The sequence below is a fragment of the Phaseolus vulgaris genome, chromosome 11, assembly GCF_051622355.1.
Source record: "Phaseolus vulgaris cultivar YP4 chromosome 11, ASM5162235v1, whole genome shotgun sequence".
NCBI lineage: Eukaryota > Viridiplantae > Streptophyta > Magnoliopsida > Fabales > Fabaceae > Phaseolus > Phaseolus vulgaris.
In genome coordinates this window covers 31,778,991-31,798,959 of record NC_143508.1, presented here as the reverse complement: position 1 = coordinate 31,798,959, position 19,969 = coordinate 31,778,991, and the positions used below count along the sequence as shown (strand labels likewise).

Genomic DNA, 19,969 nt, shown 5'->3' with positions numbered 1-19,969 from the left:
TTGGATAAATTGATTAATAACAAGTGCAAAGTGCGAGATGTGACTTTGAATGATCTGCAAATTTTGCTGATGGAGATACAAATAGATTAAAGAAAGATTTGTACATATGGCTTTTTCTTTATTATATACTTATAACACCATCATTCCAAAATTTTGCTTTTTTTTTATTACATACTTATAAAACCATCTATTCGTTTGATAACTTTAAACCTGTGCTTCTTGCATTGTAAGAACATAGTTTCAAGGCATAGGATTACAATGAGGCATAGCATTCATGAATGATATAAGAGAAAGCTTTCGTAACAGGAGTGGGAAACCTCTATTTTTCATAAAAGAAGAAATGTTCATGTAAAGCACAATTTTAATTTTTTCTTATCAGTATAAAGTCTTGCTTTTTAGCAGAATTGAACCATGGTCTTCAAGTGCAGATTTAAACTTAAAATGAAACTACGGAGGAGCCGCTTGAGTGGTTGAATTCAATTTAATTAAAAAAAAATCATATACAAGGATTTTGTAATTCGGTTTCTCTCCCTCTTTTACAAGAAAAGGAGATGTTTACAAGCTCAGAAGATCCGTATTGTGCCAAATGCCTCTACCAATCTGTTAGTCTCCTAAAAAATGAGATATATAAGGTCAATTGAAGCATGAAGTTATACGTTGGAAGACATCTTCGCTGCAAGGAATTGTGAGACCACCCATGGGATGATCATATCCAAACTCTTCCTCAGCTTGACTCAACAACTCCTGGAACGAAGGTTGGTTCAAGTATGCTACGGGGATCACAAACCGTTTCATTTCCTCTCCAACATAGACTGCAAGATGGTCCTTTTGTGTATCCACTGCTTTAGAAGATGCTTGATTTGCTGCATATAAGGCCTTTCTGATAACAGGTAAACGAAAACCCATTGTTGTATTGATTTCAGAAGATAATGGATTTAGGATAAGTCTTGAGAACTTTGAATGCTTTCGGATGTGAATGATTTGTATTGATCCTAAATGCTTGAATAAGTGAATATATATACAGATAAAAGGTTATGCAAAAACTATTAATTCGTTACTTGAATTATTGGTGAAGGAGGGACATAAAATAGGACTCATGGGACCAAATGAGAGACATGGCATATGGCGTTGTCTTTGAGGGCTTTCTTAATAATCAACGTATCATGTTAGCATGTAAATAATAGAAATGACCCACCTTTTGGATCTACCAAAAAGAAGTGTAATTTGCTCTTATCGACACTAGCTTATTCAGGGTGGTGGGTTTTTCAAATTTCATGTTGTGTTTCTTAAAATTTGGTGTACATAAAATGTGGTTCATAATGCCTTGTGATATGGACAATTATTCAACTTTGGTTCTCTTATGATCACAGTGGAGCTATAAGGTATAGGACAGAGCCAAACCTTATATATAATGTTCACTGTTGGCCATGAGATGACTCAAGAAAACAACATCACATGGTATGGACGCAGAAGTCATTTTCAGGGACTAGTACCTGGTAGCCTCATGTTTGTCCATGCATTGCCATAAAGCTAATCTAATGGTGTATCATCAAATATATTTCCATTCAAAACTACATATATCTCTTGGATGTATCATCAAATAGTATCACAGTGACAGACAGCAACTACGAAACCTTAATCAGACAACACCATGTGCCCTTGTCTTTCAATTGGTCCAATTACTCCTATTGTGTAACCCTCCTTCCATCTAACCATCTAATGGTGTCTTATCTATTCATTTCTCTATATATTCATGGCTGATTTATAGGATCAACACAGATCATTCACATCCTAGAACATTCCAACTCAAGAGCTTATTCTCAAGACTTTTCGTATACCATTCTCATCCCAAATCAACACAATGGGGTTTTGTTTAGATGGTATCCGAAAGGCATTATTTGCAACAAATCAAACATCTTCAAGTTGTGTGTTTTTCAAAGTAGATTATGAGAAGGCTTACGACTCTGTGAGGTGGGATTTTATATATTACATGCTAGAAAAGTGGATTTCCTGTATTAAAGCTTGTTTGGAATCAGCGTCGATGTCAATACTCGTAAACGGGAGTCTTACTAAGGAATTTTTTCCGAAGAAGGGATTGAGACAAGGTGATACGTTAGCTCCTTTCTTGTTTCTTATAGTGGCTGAAGGGTTAGCTGGGGTATCTAGGACCGCGGTTGAGAAAGACTTGATTGAGAGCTTGGAGATTGGGAATAAATCGGTAAAAGTGAATATGCTCCAGTATGCTGATGACACTTTGTTCTTTTGTAAGGCAAAGAGCAAAAGTGTATTTAATATAAAGGTTATGTTGAATTGTTTTGAGTTGGCATCTGGTCTGAAGGTGAATTTCTCCAAGAGTAGAATTGGTGGGATTGGGGTGGAGCAGACGGAAATTATTCACTTTGCGACTATTTTAAATTGTGAAGTGATGAGAATTCCTTTCAAATATTTGGGGATGCATGTAGAGGGATGTCATAAGAGGAGTGAGTTCTGGGATGAAGTGGTTAACAGGGTAAAGAAAAGGCTAGGAAGGTGGAAAGGAAGATGTATCTCGATGGCGGGGAGGATATGCTTAATTAAGTCTGTCTTGTCTTCAATACCTTTGTTTTATTTGTCTTTGTTCAAGATACCGTCTAATGTGTTAAAAGAAGATTGTGTGTCTGCAGAGGGATTTTTTGTGGGGTTGGAGGTTAGATGGAAGGAAGGTTGCATGGGTGGCATGGGATAAGATTTGTAAATCCAAGGATGCATGAGGGCTCGGTATTATCAATATCAGGCAAATTAATTTGGCTTTGTTGGGAAAATGGGTTTGGCACCTAAACACGGAAACGGGGGGGTTGTGGAAGGATGTATTAGATTCTAAGTATGGAGGTTAGAGAGGCTTGAAGGAGCAACGAGATATTAATAGTAAGGTCTCTCTGTGGTGGAGAGATTTAAGGAAGGTCTGGAGGTCTGAGGAATGGGGAGGGAAGTTTGAAGATCGTTTGTCTTTGGAAGTTGGTAACGGGAGAGAGGTATTGTTTTGGTCAGACAACTGGATAGACTTAGAAAACTTAAAAGTAGATTTCCAAGGTTATTTTCATTGTCTGTTAATAAGGAGGCAAGATTATGTGATTGTGGAATATGGGGGAACGGGTCCTGAGAGTGGAAATTAAGGTGGAGAAGAGGTTTGTTTGCCTGGGAAGAGGAGCAAGAAAGTCAACTCTTAGAGTTGATCTCTAATAAGATGGTTGAGGTGGAAACAGTGGATAGATGGGTATGGAAAGATAGTGAGTGAACAAAATTTTCAGTTAAGTCCGCTTATGGGTATTTAAGGGGAGAAGGAAGAGAGGAAGTCTCAAGAAGATATAATTTTTTCTGAAAAATTAAGGCGCTTCCCTCAGCATATGTCACAGCTTGGAGAGTGATGGAAAACAAGGTTGCTTGTAAGGTTAATCTGGAGAGAAGAGGAATTGGGATTGAGAGTAATTTGAGTTGCTTGTGTAGGAGGTACGAGGAGTCAACAAATAATTTGTTTTGCGAATGCAGAGTTGCTTGGTTAATTTGGAATCTTTGTTATGATTGGTTAGGAGTAAGATCAATCGATTTTATGGATCCTAGGTCTCATTTTGAACATTTCAAGATTCTGGATGCACCCACTTCAGTTAATCTTATTATGGGCAACGTGTGGATTGCGTTGATTAGTGAAATTTGGAGGCATAGGAACATTAAGGTTTGGTCCAGGATCTCTTCAAAGATACCGTCAGCTAATTTTTCATTCTCTTATTGGGATTCTTGGCTTTTCAAGTCACATGTCGCACTCTCCAAGATGATGTCTCAATGTATGAGAGGCATGAAGAATGGATGACTCGTTATGGAAAAGTGTACAAGGACCCTGAGGAAAGGGAAAAGCGTTTCAGGATATTCAAGGAAAATGTGAATTATATTGAAACCTTCAACAATGCTGCCAATAAACCTTACCAGCTAGGCACTAATCAATTTGCAGACCTCACCAACGAGGAATTCACAGCAGGCAGAAACAGGTTGAAGGGGCACATGTGTTCCTCAATCCTAAGGACAACCACTTTCAAGTATGAAAATGTGACTGCAATTCCATCCACAGTGGACTGGAGGCAGAAGGGTGCAGTTACACCCGTGAAGGACCAAGGTCAATGTGGTAAGCAAATGCTTCATTCTTCATTCACATTTCCATGTCAAATTATAAACTCAATGATTGCTAACTATTAATTTATCTTGTAGGATGTTGTTGGGCGTTTTCAGCGGTTGCAGCAACTGAAGGAATCCATGCACTGACTTCTGGAAAATTGATCTCTTTGTCAGAACAAGAACTTGTTGACTGTGACACAAAAGGTGTGGACCAAGGGTGTGAAGGTGGTTTTATGGATGATGCTTTCAAATTCATCAGAAAAAAATAATGGAATAAACACTGAAGTGAATTACCCCTATAAGGGTATTGATGGAAAGTGCAATGCAAAGGCAGAAGCGGTGGATGGTGCAACCATTAATGGGTGCGAAGATGTCCCCGTTAACAACGAGAGCGCCCTTGAGAAAGCTGTTAGCAGTCAACCAGTTTCTCTAGCAATTGATGCCAGTGGATCTGACTTTCAGTTTTACAAGAGTGGTGTGTTCAGTGGTTCGTGTGGAACTGAGTTGGATCACGGTGTGACTGCTGTGGGATATGGTGTTAGTGATGATGGGAGGAAGTATTGGTTGGTAAAGAACTCATGGGGAACAGAATGGGTGTGAAGAAGGCTACATTAGGATGCAAAGAGCTGTGGCTGCTGCGGAAGGACTCTGTGGGATAGCTATGATGCCATCTTATCCTACTACATGATTATAACTTGTACACCAATCTTCATAAATTACCTACACTTGTATTCTCTAATCAATCATTCACTAAAAATGAAATGAAAAAAAAAAGGAAATGATGCTTATGAAAAAAATATTAAAATGATAGTATTGTGGGTTGTGTTCTCGCCGGTTGATCTCGGTTGGACTGGACGGAGAGCTCTGCTTCTGGTCTGACTCCTCTTGATGTACTGGAACAACTCTTCGCTGGAACAGAGGGGCTCCACCTATTGATCACATTTCGACAATCAACTAAGTGAGAGCATACAAAATAAATATTCAGTTTCAGTCTTAAGTATTCAGAAATAGCGTACCTTTACCGGGGGTCTCAAGCACCTTTTATAGATTTCCCTTCAATAGCTTCTACTAATAAGAACATAATCTCAACAGAAAGTCATATAATCATAATAGAAAAATCACTTGTTCACGTGCACCTGTTATCTTCGGTTGCTAACAACAGTATTTTGTTTACATGTGCACCATTATTCTCGGGTGCTAACAACATTATTCTCAACAAATTTTATTTGCATTTAATTACCGTATGTGCTATAAACAAATAGAATATTCCTTTTATTTTTAACTATATTTTTCAAGTTATTTTACTCTAGTGCTTGGGTCTAGCTCTTGGCCCACCCTTTGGGCCCATGTTGGACCGAAAATCGTGTTGACCATACCAAAGTATTTGGATATAGGTCTCGAGCACTCCTGTCCAGTACACAAGATCCCCAGGCTCGAGTCAAGCTTTTCTAGGAAGAGGCTTACCCGCATTTGGCGACTGACACAATGTTTTCCCCAGCGGGTAGGTGAGGCGCAGTTGTCGAAGCGTTTCTGATGAGATGTCTCACCATACTAGATCGTGGGCATACACGTGGCATGGCATCAACGTCCAGAAAGCATTGTCGCATCATTTCCCTCTTTAAACGCTAAAAAACCCATTTCCCTACTTACTTTTCACGTAACCTTCATACCTCAACACTCTTGCACTCTCAAACCTCTCATTCACTAGAAAACTTCCTTCACACTTCTTCTTTCCAATCAACTATCAGACCAGGTATTTTCCTTCAAATAATCTCTATTATCGAATACTCATTCACCTTACTGACTGCATTTTCTGAATTGGGATTTTCTTTCGATTCGCCTTCTTTGTCTTAACAGTTATTTCATTTGGACTCACTTTCTTTGTTTGAACTGTCATTTCCACTGGATTCATTTTCTCTGTCCTGGCTTGTTTCTTGTTTGTGTTTGTGTGCTAGTTATCTCTGTGATGGATTACAATGTTATGTACCCTTGGGCCAAAAAAGATCTTTTGAAAGAAACCACTTATTATACCACCCATCTACGTCTTAGAGAGTTAAGAGAGAATGGTTGTACCATGAGTAAGAGATATGAGAGTCATGTAAAACTCGTAGACTGTAGAGAAGGCAAGCCCATCTGCTGTGATGAGTCCTCGGACCACGAAGGTCTGTTCTGTTTCTTTTATCCTACCTTTTTCAAAAAGGTCCTCTTACATCTCCCTTTGTCCATCTTCGAAAAACAGCTTTTGACCGAGCTCAATGTCACCCCTGCCCAGCTACACCCTAATATTTGAGCATTCATATGTGTTTTTATTATTTTGTGTGCTTAATTTGGCATCTCGTCGTCTATTGAAGTCTTTTTATACTTTTTTGAAGCTAAACACAGAAGTAGTAAGTTGTGGGTGTCCCTAAATAGTGCCCCTAGGAGAGCCCTGCTTTGCCTATTCTAGTCTTCATATATGAATTTTAAAGGAAAATTCGTTAAAGTTCGAGCCTTGATACAAACCAAAAGATGACTAAGGGCACAACAAGCACTTCCCAAAAGGGTCAGTCATCTCAAGATACAAAGTCAGGCCTCACCAAGCCTTGAGAAAGAATGAGGAAAAGAAGAAGAATCTATAAACTAGAATACCATAAGTTCTTCCTTTTTGTCTTCTTAAAAAATAGAATATGTTTGTAAATAATTTGGGCTCACTTTAGGGGTCCAAATAGCAAAGATAGGCTAGAATAAAGTGCCTTTAACATAATAGGGGGTGTAGTTATCATTTTAGTATGTTCCTAACCCTTTAGGAAGACATTTTGACCTGGTTTCTAGAAGGACAAGTCTAGGGTGTGGGTTTGACTCTACCCCCTTTTTAGTGTTTCTCATCCTACCCTTCATGCTTGTTCTCCAAGGCTCCTTCATCTATAAATAAGAGGCCTACCTCATTGTATTTTACAAGTTGTATTTGAATGAAGTAAAGAAACTCTACACAAATTGTGTGAGCTCTTAGTGAGGCTTATGTCCTCTTAGGTTTGAGGTCTTATCTTGAGTGATTAGGAAACTCTCAAGTGGCAGCCAACACACTCATCTTGGAGCACATCACCCTCCAAGTGGGGTGACATTTCTCACCCACCATCATAAGTTTTCTCATTCCAGTTTCCTTCCATTTCTCCATTCCATTTTATGTGTTTGTCTCTTAGTTTCTCTTCTTTGTTGCTCTTGGGTTTCACTCATAATCATGAGTATGGTGCATCATTTGGGAGGCTATGACCACCATTGATGTTAACCTTATGCCCATTTTCAATTTCGCAATTGCATCTCATTCTAACCATATCTTGTTTTTCTTTTTTGACTCTGTGAAGTGAACCTTCACACTTACATAACCACTTGGTTAAGTTCGTGTCCAATAGGAATCTTCCTTAGGTCCTAACCTTTAATTGTTAAAATCCCAATCTTAAGTAAAAAAGTGTCACCATGAATGAAAACATCTAAAAATCAACTCGCATCATGCCTCAATAGGAGATCCAACCCTTCTAGATGGATTTCCCCTATATTGGACCCCTGAACCCAGATTCCAGAGTTCTCGGCGCGTAGGGGATCTATCACCAAAAGATCAAGGGATCTGCCAATTCTTGTCGAGCTCGAAGGTCGTCTTCGACACCTTCTACTTAATAACCAAAGAGTACATTCCTAGTACTCTGAAAGCTTATACTGGTACTCCTCATTTCCCACTCTTGATGAAAATAACGCTGCTACTACTTATTAATTATTTACTTATTTACTTTGCAAAAAGAATGTTGACCCATATTAGCAAGGTGGAGCTAGCCAAGATGGTTAAAAAAATGAGGGTCGCTGCCAACATGCTCAAGGATTCTTTAACTTAGAAAAAGAAAGCTTCAGTAACCATTACTCAAGCTTTGATTAAGCAGGAGGAGGACACCACCTCGGGACTTGCTTTTAAAAGAAAAAGGAAAGCAACTGCTCCCCCTACCGAGCATTCTCACTTGGATGGTCAAACCCTCGATCAGGACATTGTTCCCTTAGAAGGCCAGGCCTCGCACCGAGATGTAATTGTCATCCAAGAAGGCGAGGCGGAGAGCTCTAAGAGTAAGAGCTTGTGGGAACCGAGCTCCGACGTCCCAACTTATGGTGAACACGTCTTCTTGCACAGGGATGACAAGGACAAGCTCATGGCCCTCGACGAAGACCACTTGCTTCGCGACACCATGAAGCAAATTTGGCAAACCTTTGCAATGGGTTTCTTGGTTGTTTCTAAAGCACGAATTCAGAAATCTGCTAAAGATCAAAGGGTTGTGGAGCTTCAAAGTGAAGTAAAAAACCTACGAGCCGAGATCAACCGTTTGAACGACCATGCCCAAGTTGAAGCCACACGCCTTACTAATATTCAAGAAGAAACCAAGCGACTTATGGCCGAGAAGGCTCAAGAAGCTACGAGCTTAGTAAAAGAGAAGGACAAACTCTTGTCCAAAATTGAAGAGTTGGAGAATGAGGTAACCCGTTTAGGGGAGGACCTCACCAAGGCTTGGGAATCTTTCAAGCAAGATGTTACCCAATCCTACCTTGTAGGATTCGAGGCAGCCATCGAACAAACATTAGTGATCCATTCCGATCTTGACTACTCAAAACTCGGCCCAGGTAAAAATCATTCATACCAATTCTTCATATACAAAATTATTAAGAGATTCTTCTACATATCGATTCCTTGCATATTTATAAAACATCTTTATCATTACAATAGATTTTATTAAGCAATTAAGCTTGCTTGGATTCTTTTGGGAGTGGATCTCTGACTCTTGGAATTGGGTTCTTAAGTGGAGAAGAGGCTTGTTCGATTGGGAAAACGATAAGGAATTTCATCTTATGAAGGAGCTTCAAGGCTCGCATCTTGTCTCAGGTAGGGAAGTTAATTACTTGGGTGTGGAAGCATGAAGCGGATTTAGGGTACTCGGTTCGTTGGCCTACAGTATTTTAAGGAAGTCTTGCATCAGTGAAAGTTCGTCCTTGTTCGAAGATTTTCAGAAGATTAAAGTGTTACCTTCGACTCTCTTTACTGCTTGGAGAGTGGTGGGTAATTCTATTGCTTCTAAGGCTAATTTGGTTAGACGTGGGGTTATAGTTGATTGCTCCTCCTGTTGTTTGTGTCAGGATGAAGTTGATGTTAGAATATATGACCTTAAACGAGAGTGGGGTGAATTGTTTAAGAGAGGATTTTGAAAACTTTTTGAGGTTTAACAAAATTCTTTGTGTGAATCCAGAACAAAAATCAAGTTAGCCAAGAATATAAGCAATAAAACAACAAAGCAACATAAAAACAATCGGTTGTTTGTACCAGTAAAGCTTAAAACAAAATTTAAATGAGTTTAGAGTAAGAGAGAGATACACCAACAATTTATACTGGTTCACTCTTAAGCCAAGAGCTACATCCAGTCCCCAGAAAACCACTGGGTAATCCACTAAGTAATCAAACCAGATTACAACACACAAACCACCAAAGTAGTGACCTAGAACCCTTCAAGAAACACACTCCCTTTGGCAACACACACCAAGAGTATTGATCTTGACCACCTCAAGAGCACATAACACTCTTTGGCAACACAACACAAGAAATACAATAGGTTGAGAAGGGATTACACTTGTTCACAGTACAAACTAAAATCAATACAATTGCAGTCCTATTCCACTCTCTTTGAAAAACCCAAAACTTGATGTGAATGTTCAAATCTTAGAATCAACTTTTTCACAACTGAAAAACTCAAATCTATTTCTCTTTCTTGTTTGAAAACATAAACAAACCATTTATATTTTCCAAAGATTGGTCAAAGCAATTAATGAAGGAGCGTATTCAGTTGAAAATCATTTATAGCACATTCAACAACCAAAACAGAATTCTGTTAGGATTTTCAAAGAAACATTCAGTTGAAACCACGAAACAACCGATTGTTTGGTTTGACAGTTAAGTCAACTAAACTAAAATAGTTTTCAACTTTTTTAAAACTCCTAAGAGTAAAACAACCGGTTGATTCGACAAAACAACATGTTGTTTTTCACTTAGTTGGAAAAACACTTTATTTTCTAAAAGGTTTTAAATCTCATCAGTGTTAGATTCAACAAAGGAGTGGATCACATTCTATTTTACCCAGATCCCTCCCAAACACAACAACAATACCAACCTTGCATCAAAGTCATTGGACTTGGATTTTACAAAGCACTTGATCACTCTTGATTAACAGTTGAGACTACAAGGCCTTTGTTTTTTTTGAATGCAAAATAGCTTGGTTAGTTTGGAGTCAGTGCTATGCTTGGCTTGGGATGGCGTCGGTAGATCATTTTGATTCTGGTTCACATTTCTTACACTTTATCTTGTGCAATGTTCTAGGCTATGTAAACGCTGCTTGGGGAAGCATTTGGGTTGCAATCATTAGCGAGATTTGAAGGCACAAGAATAATTTTCAAGGGCAAAACGACGTATCATTCTGAATAATTTTCTTTAGCTCAATTAAAGGCTTGGTCTTAGATTACTTCTTATTTTGCTTCAGCTTGTTTTTCCTTTTCTAATTGGTGTCTTGATTTGGTTACGTGTTTGATGTCGATTTAAAGTCTATGTTAGTTTTTGGTTGTGTTTGAAGGCTTGGTGTTAGTGTTATGTTTAAGTGTTTTCGTTGTTTTTGTGTTGCCTGGTTCTGGAAAGGTTATTGGGTCTTTCTTTTTTAGTAGTGTAGTTAGTATGTATACGGGTTGGATCACTCCTTAAGTGGTTCATATTTATTTATTTATTCTTTTTTTCGATAAAAAAAACCTTCTCATGAGATTCTTTAAAAACATCAAGTAATTGACTGTAATTTTCAAACATTTTAGAGGAAGAGGAACTTACACATCTAGTTTCAGATACATGTCCAGCCATCAAAAACAAGTTTTCTTCCTCATCATTCCTTGATCTATAGCAGGAAGACTGTCATCATTGTCTTGCCAACCTATGTATGCTCTTCTTGCTTTCCCTCATTTCTCTTGTTTCCTATCAGGTCCTTTTTCTTTGCTCAAAACATTTGGACATTCAATCTTGATATTTTCTTATTTACCACAACCAAAATAGGAATAGTGATAAGTGTCATAATTTAGTAATATTTCATACAAAAAGATAGGTACTTAGGACTTTAGTCGATAAAATAGTTATAATTCAACCTCTAATTTAGGAATTTGAACTATTTTATATATTTTTGGATTCTAAGATGAATATGAACGATTTATTCCCAAATTTAAGGAATCTAAGGGGAAATGGAAGTAAAATGGCTAAAGAAGAATGGAAAAGTTAAAGACAAGATGAAAAGGCAAAGTTGGAACATTGAAAACTCGCCCAAGCAAGATCACTCCATATGAATGATGACTACTTTACGACAAGTGTACCGCACCCTTAAGTAATAATTTCTCCCTAATGATGGTTATCTAATTCACAAGAAACAATTGAATTATCAAGTATAAGATTCAATAAATATAAAACAATAATATATTTTGTTGGATTATGATTACAAGAATTCTAAAGAAAGCAAGTTAAAAAGCTTGTTGGTTCAATTGGGAAAATTAGAATTGGGGTTCATCCTTCTTACTCTTTCTTATTTTCAAAAACATAGTACTATTTTATCCTTTGATTGATGTTCATACCCATATCAAATTCATTTATATTGATTCCTCGCATATAAATTAAGAGAGTCTCCTGAATATCGATTCCTCGCATATTTATAAAAACTCTTTTTCATTACGATTCGATGTTGATAGCAATTAACATTTCAAATCTATTCCTAGAATTCAAATATGTTAAGCATTATCATTTGGTTCCGAAACTTAAAGATACTTTTCAGTCAAATCTAAGGATCTAAATAATGATAAACAAGCATTAAGAATAAAATGACAATACCAATCATCAATCAAGAACAAAATATTATATTTAAATACCAGCTCAATAAATAAGAGTTTGAACAAATTACTCCGAATCTCAAAGGGTAAAATTAGCCATTCATGTTGGCCATTACAAGCATGGAAAGCACAAAAAGAAGATCTAGGATGTTTCTCTTTGACAACTGTCTCCTCTAGGGTTTTCTATCTCCTTCTATTCTCCCAATTCATGTCTAAGATTGTGCCTCACACCTCATATTTAACCTAGTTAGGCTTAGGCTAAGTGACTTCTAGCCTAGGCGTAATTGGACTCGCCTAGGCGAGTTGGACGAAAACATGCCATCTTTGGAGTGATCTTGTGATACAATCCAAGTAGCCAAGAAGATGACCAAGGACTCAAGAGACAATTCATACTTTGAACAGTCATCTAAGCAATCAAGTCAAGACCCCACCAAATATCAGGCGGGCCTTACTAGAAGAAGAACTTGACATAGACCAGAACGTCAATTGTTCTTTCTTTTGGTCTTCTTAAAAGACAAAAACATGTTTGTAAATAATTTGGACTCACTTTTGGGGTCCAAATAGCAAAATAGGCTAGAGCATATTCACATAGCATAAAAGGGAGTGTACTTAGCGAAATTGACTTGTACTAAGCCCAATTTTTCAAGACAAGGCACCTAGAATTAGGGTTTTTAACCTACCTTCTACAAGCTAGGTGCGGTTTTGATCATGGTCAACACCCTAGGCAACCCCTCTCCCTTGTCATTTCTACCTTTCACCCATCTTTCCCACCACGACACCCCTTCCTATAAATAGGGTGTCTTGCCTCATGTATTTTCACCTAGATTTTGAATGTAGTAAAGTGGGAATCTTCTTAGGGTTCTCACCTTAAATTGTTAATCTCAAAATCAAAAACAAGAGCAACAAATTAAAATGTCCAATCCTACAATTAACTGACATCATGTGGTATCAAAGCCAGGTTATTTTGTGTTTATTTGCGTTGAGTTGATTTCGACACTTTATTTTCAGCACATTTAAATTCTTGATTTTACCTTCAAGCAATCCGCCTTTAAATTCCTTGTCATTTACAATTCCGCTTTTCATTCATTAAGCACTTTAAATTCCGCTTTTTGAATTTTATTTTGTGTCAAAAAATTTGTTCTTAGTGTTCTAGGAGTCTTAAATCCACTCTACTTATTTTGCTTTTAATTGTGAAGAGCTAAAATCAAATTAGAAGTTGTTTGAGTAAGTGGTTGATTTAATTCCAAACATACACTACAAGAAAATAACAATTTAGTCACCAAATTTCTTGACAGAAAATAAGTGGTTGCAGTTTGCAACCGAAATAGCCACCGAATACCCGTCATGTCAAATATGCGATTGAAATAGCGACCAACTAAATTATTAATGATGTTTGTTAGTTTTAAGACCGAATCAGCAACCGAACATGACAGTGACAAAATCATCGGTCCCTAAAGTGGTGGTTGTTTTGAATAAATTGGGAAAAAGATATCTGTGACCGAATTAGCGACCGAATATGTGATGTTTTAGCCACCAATTTTATTTCGGTCGGTAAATATTATTGCTTATTTTTTGCTATCGAATTAGTCATCGAATATGTTTGATTTTTAGCCATCGATTTTGTTTTCGTCGCTAAATATAATTGTTTATTTTTATCATCGAATCAGCCACCAAATTTGTTTATTTTTTAGCCACCGATTTTGTTTTGGTCACTAAATATAATTGTTTAGTTTTTGCCACCGAATCAACCACCAAATATGTTTATTTTTTAGCCACCAAATTTCTTTTGATCACTAAATGTAATTCTTTATTTTACTGATAATTATAATAATTATAATTCATTTTTATTTTAAAAAACTATACTAGGATCATACTTTGGATATTCACGGGTAGTTATCAGTTTAAAAAATAATTAGTTGTATTAATGGTTTGTTTTTTATTTAAAAAAATATGTGTCAACTATATTTGTAATTTCTTAAATTTTAATAAAATTAATTAAATATTATTTTTAAAATATCAGCTCAAATAAAAATTCTAAACAAAATTACATAACAAAATGTACCGACCTGGTAGTCGGGAGTACTGACGTGGCGTCGAGCTATTATATAGGCGTGTTGGATGGGACACCTGGCTGGCAGAAGGGAAGGAAGTCGGGGGGTTCGTGTAGTCGCCAGTTATTAAGTTGGTGTGCTCCGATCTCCAGCATACCTCGGCGGTCACCGGGTTGAAGATGAAGTCGCCAGATGTGAACCCAGGCGACCAAGTGATTAGAGATCGCCGAAACAAGGACATCGCCAAAGTTGAAGGCAGATAGTCATTTCCCAGCTGGCCAGAGGATGAGGTCGGGAGACAGCTTATTTGAACATGTACGGTAAAGCAGGTAGGGCAGATCATGAAGGCGGCCGGTGAGACCACAGGGAAGGTGTGTACGAAGGCACCCGAACTCACCACCCAGAAGAGATCACGCTCCAAGGAAACTATGCACTCAGTAGTATCATGCATAAGTAACTTAGCCAAAAAACCTGAAGAGTAAGAAGTAGCGCCCAAGTCAAGGATGCTCCAGATGATGGCACGTGTACAGCTGGATGCGAGCCACGTGTCCAGATGTGTAACTGGCAGGAGAGAGAAAGTGCCCAGGTATATAAGAGTTTCCAACGAACTTTTGAGGTACGCACGTTCAGATTGTTTCTTTACGCTTGCGAGTCTTGAGTACGCTGAGAGAGAACTAGTCACGGTCCCTTAGAGTTCTTGAGTTTTTACTCTTAAGTAATTGGTGGTTCAGTCTCTGACTTGGGCGTCGGAGCGTGATCGGCCGCAGCGGCGCCGTTTCGTCTTTTGCAGGTTCTTGAGGTGGATCGCGGTGAAGGACGGAGGCTAACACGGCGCAGGAGTCGATCCAAGTTTGACGAGGCAAAGCTTCAGCGTTTTGGTCAACAGGCAGGATCATCAGGCGCCCACCGTGGGGCCGTGTAAAACCTGTTCCCATCCACAGCGTGAGTTCTTGGAGGTTTCTGCGGTTTCTGTTGGTTGTGTGCTGGTGCAACCATTGTCCGCTGTTCATCTAGGTTTTGTTCGGTAATTTCGCGTTGTCCACCGTTCGTTTGAGTTTCTGTTCGGTGAGGTGAGGTTTTTTTTGCTGCTGACGCGAGTTTTAATCGGTGAGATCTGAGTTCTGTTGCTCGTTCGGATTTTCGTGGAGGAAGTGTTGGTTTTTGGTGGAGTTGCGAGTTTCTGTGAAGGTTCGCTGTGTTCTTGAGGCTTTTCTAAGTTTCGCGAGGTTCTGACCGATTGATCGCTGAATCGATTGTCGCTGAAGAAGGTGTTGTTCATCGCTCTTTGTGGTTTGTCGAGTTTTCATGAGAAAGATGAGAAGCAACCGTTCAGGTCTAGTTGCGCCCGTTGCTGCTGAAGGCACCATGACTATGGCGCAGATGGTGGAAATCATGCGTTCGTTGCAGGCGAATGTGGAAGCCTCGCGCATAGAGCAGGCAAGAATGCACGAGGACCTGGTCGCCTCTCAGGCCAGGAATGAAGAGCTCAGCAGAGTTACTGAAGAATTGCGCCAAGCTCTTCAGGAGCAGCGAGGGCGCCCAGTCGCTGAAGAGGTCGCGCTGTCAACGCCGCCTCGCGTTTTTCCCATGCCTTTCGCTCAGGCGATTACAGACACGCCTATCCCTGCGAGTGTGGTACCTGTGAAGGCTGTTTTTACCGGCGTGGAGAATCCTGAGGCACATCTCACCACGTTCCATATGCAGATGATGCTGTCAGGAGGATCAGACGTCGTGTACTGCAAGATGTTTGTGAGCACACTCCAGGGGACGGCGCTGGAATGGTTTGTGAGCCTGCCTACAGGTCACATAACCAACTTCCAACAGTTTTCGAAGATCTTCGTCGAGCAGTACATAGTGAACAAGGCGCCGCCCAGGGTGTCTTATGATCTGTTTGACATAAGGCAGTACCAGGGAGAGTCCCTCAGGGACTACTTGAATCGTTTTGGGGCGCAGATGGTCCGCTTGCCGGCCAAGGATGAAGAGATGCTGGTATACGCATTCAAGAAGGGCGTGCTGCCGGGACCCTTCTGTGAGGCGTTGATTAGGGCTCACCCCGCCACGTTTGCTGAGGTTAGGCGACTTGCGGTGGCCCACATCGCCGATGAAAGTGAGGTCGTCGAGAAGAGGGGAAGCGTGGCCCCCGCCAGGCCACGTGCCCAGACCAGGATCCAGCCACAGAGGGTGCTGGAGACAGCGGCGGCCAAGAGGGATTAGAGGACTCGCCATCCTTATGATCCAAGGAAGAACAAGGGCAGGGGCCCAGGACGCTCTCAACCAGCACGCCGGGAGTACAATCGCCCCCCAAAGCATAAGTTTGTCATGGGGTTGGCGGATCTGATCGCCATTCCCAATATATCAGCTCGGCTGAAGGCGCCCGAGAAGGTGGGCGACAAGGTATTGGGGCCAAAGCCAGACGCCTGGTGCGAGTTCCACCAGGGCTTTGGTCACACCGTGGACTCATGTTTGGCTCTAGGGTACCAGCTCGACGATCTGGTCAAGAGCGGTTTCCTAAACGACTACTTGCTGGATAGAAGGACGGGGGGCGCGTCGAGCTCCCAGCCCGCAGGTGGTGAGGCTCAGCAGCACGAGATGCCTACCCACGGAGAAATCCACACCATTGCAGGAGGTTTCTCGGGTGGTGGATGCACCGCATCGCAGAGGAAGAAGTATGCGAGGTCTGTGATGACGGTGGATATGTTTGAGGACCACTCGCCGGATGTGGACATTACGTTCACAAAGCAAGATCTTCGGGACGTGGTGCCTCATGACAACGACCCCATAGTCATCTCGCTGATTACAGCAGGAAGGAAGGTCCACAGGGTTCTGGTGGACCAAGGAAGTTCGGCAGACGTGATGTTCTGGCCGACTTTCACGCAGTTGGAGCTACCCCTTGACCAGCTGAGGCCCTATGGAGGGTGTTTGTATGGTTTCGCTGGTGACCAGGTGGAGGTCAGGGGGTACATTGAGTTGAGGACTACGTTTACAGATGAGGCGGGTTCGAGAACAGAGAAAATCAAGTACCTTGTCGTGAACGCTCCTTCAGCATACAACATTCTGCTGGGAAGACCCACGCTCAACAGAATAGGCGCTATACCTTCGACCCGGCACATGAAGGTGAAGCTGCCGTCTATGGAGGGGGTGGTGATCACCATCAAATCCGACCAGAAAGAAGCAAAGAAGTGCTATGAGAATAGCCTGAAGAACAAGAGGTCCGTGAGTTACGTGACAACCACCCCGCCTCCCGGTGTGAAGCCCAGGCCGGCGGTAATAGAGGAGACCGCCGGAAGCGATGTGGTGATGGTGGATGCTGAGCTGGGGGAGGGGAACGCCGGTCTAGAGGAAGAAGAGGCGAGGAATCGCCCTGAGGAAGCGAGGGAGCTGGGAATCGCCAGGGCGGTGATCGCCAGAGAAACCAGACCAAAACCCGTCGAGCAGTGGCTCGAAAGGGAAATCGGGGGAAAGATCTTCAAGCTGGGAAGATCTCTGGAGGTTGAGCTCCAGGACCAGATCGCCAAGGTGATAGAGCGACATCTGGGTGCGTTGGCGTGGTCCGCCTCGGACATGCCCGGGATCGATCCCGACTTCTTGTGCCATCATTTGGCGATGGACAGCCAGGTGAGACCAGTACGACAGAGGAGAAGGAAGTTCAACAAGGAGAGGACGTAGGCGATTAGAGACGAAACCCAGAAGCTCCTCGCTGCAGGCCATATCAGGGAGGTGCAGTACCCTGAGTGGCTGGCCAACGTCGTGCTGGTAAAGAAGAGCAATGGGAAGTGGCGCATGTGCGTCGACTTCACTGATCTGAACAAGGCCTGCCCAAAGGATTCGTATCCTTTGCCGAGCATAGACGCCCTGGTGGACAGTGCTGCAGGGTGTAAGTTGTTGAGTTTCCGGGATGCCTTCTCGGGGTATAACCAGATCAAGATGCATCCCATGGATGAAGAGAAGACTGCCTTCATGACCGAGAGATCGTGCTACTGCTACAAGGTGATGCCATTTGGGCTGAAGAACGCGGGGGCCACGTACCAGAGGTTGATGGATCGCGTACTTGCACCAATGCTGGGAAGAAATGTGCAAGCATACGTAGATGACATGGTCGTGACCTCGCCGGAGAAGAGCAAGCACGTGGAGGACTTGGAGGAATTGTTTACTACGATCGCCAAGTTCAGGTTAAAGCTGAATCCCGAGAAGTGCATCTTTGGCGTGGAGGCTGGGAAGTTCTTGGGGTTCCTCTTAACTGAGAGAGGAATAGAAGCCAACTCTGATAAGTGTGCCGCCATCTTGGCGATGAGGAGCCCCACGACCGTGAAGGAGGTGCAGCAGCTCACGGGTCGGATGGCCGCCCTGTCTCGCTTCGTGTCGGCTAGCGGAGAGAAGGGCCATCCATATTTCTAGTGTTTAAGGCGGAATAACAAATTTACCTGGACGAAGGAGTGTGAAGATGCCTTCATCAAGCTTAAAGATTACCTAGCGAGCCCGCCGGTTTGTGCAAACTGCGGATGGGGCCCCTCTCAGGTTGTATTTTGCTGTGACTGAGAGGGCGGTGAGTGCGGTGCTCGCCCAAGACCAAGATCAGGCTCAAAAGCCTATTTATTTTGTCAGCAAGGTGCTGCAGGGCCCGGAGGTAAGATATCAGGCCCTGGAGAAAGCTGCACTGGCAGTGGTCTTTTCGGCGAGAAGGCTACGCCACTATTTCCACAGCTTCACGATACTGGTGATGACCGACTTGCCCATCCAGAAGGTCTTGAAGAAGCCCGACGTTGCTGGGAGGATGGTAAAGTGGGCGGTGGAGCTGTCGGAGTTCGACATCAAGTATGAGCCCCGAGGTCCGATTAAGGGACAGATCTTCGCAGACTTCGTGGTCGAGCTCTCGTCCGAAGCGACACGAGTTGAGGGGGATGACTTTCGTTGGGTGCTTTCAGTGGACGGATCGTCGAACCAGCAGGGTAGCGGTGCTGGGGTCATCTTGGAGGGACCCAACGGCGTGCTGATCGAACAATCCCTGAGGTTTGCCTTCAAGGCCAACAACAATCAAGCAGAATATGAGGCGCTGATCGCCGATATCTTGCTGGCCAAGGAGATGGGAGCTAGGGTGCTGATGGCTAAGAGTGACTCGCTATTAGTCACGGGACAAGTAACGGGCGAGTTCCAGGCTAAAGATCCACAAATGGCGGCTTACCTGGAGTATGTACGGGAATTGAAGAGTTCCTTTGTCTCCTTTGAAGTGGTGCATGTGCCCAGAGAGCAGAATGCCCGAGCTGACTTGCTAGCTAAGCTCGCCAGTTCAGGCAAGGGGGGTAGGCAGAGGACGGTGATTCAAGAAACTCTGAAGACGCCTAGAGCATTTGTGGCAGATCACCTGGTTCTTCAGATAAGCAAGTCGACGGAGAAAGCGGCGAGGAGTCACAGATCCTTGACTCAAGAGACCTTGAGGTCGCCAAGAATAAGAGCATGTCGGGGAGGAAAGGTGAACATGACGCAGGTCTGCACGACCCATGAGCCAGACACCTGGGTAACACAGTACAAGCGATGTCTGGCGGATGGCCTTCTCCCGCTGGATCCGACAGAGGCTAGGAAGATAAAGAAGAATTCTAGCAAGTTCACAATGATTGATGGCGAGCTGTATAGGTTTGGGTTCACTCACCCACTCCTGGAATGTGTGCATGGCGAGAAATGTACGAGAATTATGGCAGAGCTCCATGAAGGGATATGTGGAAGCCACGTCGGGGGTCGAGCTCTGGCCGCAAGGACTCTCCGTGCAGGTTACTACTGGCCAACGATGAGAGAAGATTGCAAGAAGTATGCACAGTGTTGCAAGCAGTGTCAGCAGCACGCCGATTGGCACAAGGCGCCTCCCGAGGAGTTGA

General features: G+C 42.1%; 1 protein-coding gene and 1 pseudogene across 2 annotated transcripts; one reads left to right on the top strand and one right to left on the bottom strand.

Annotated features, from left to right (window-relative positions):
• Positions 1 to 436: 436 nt before the first annotated feature.
• On the bottom strand, positions 437 to 1,000 carry LOC150023182 (auxin-induced protein 15A-like). The gene has a single exon (XM_090297457.1). It carries the CDS (start codon positions 904 to 906, stop codon positions 634 to 636), a length of 273 nt encoding a protein of 90 aa, XP_090153583.1. The 5' UTR covers positions 907 to 1,000; the 3' UTR covers positions 437 to 633.
• Positions 1,001 to 1,805: 805 nt separating this feature from the next.
• Positions 1,806 to 5,085, top strand: LOC137823635 (senescence-specific cysteine protease SAG39-like; annotated as a pseudogene). The gene is made up of 2 exons (XR_016517365.1): positions 1,806 to 4,153; positions 4,237 to 5,085. The product of XR_016517365.1 is annotated as a senescence-specific cysteine protease SAG39-like (transcript).
• The last annotated feature ends 14,884 nt before the right edge of the window (positions 5,086 to 19,969 follow it).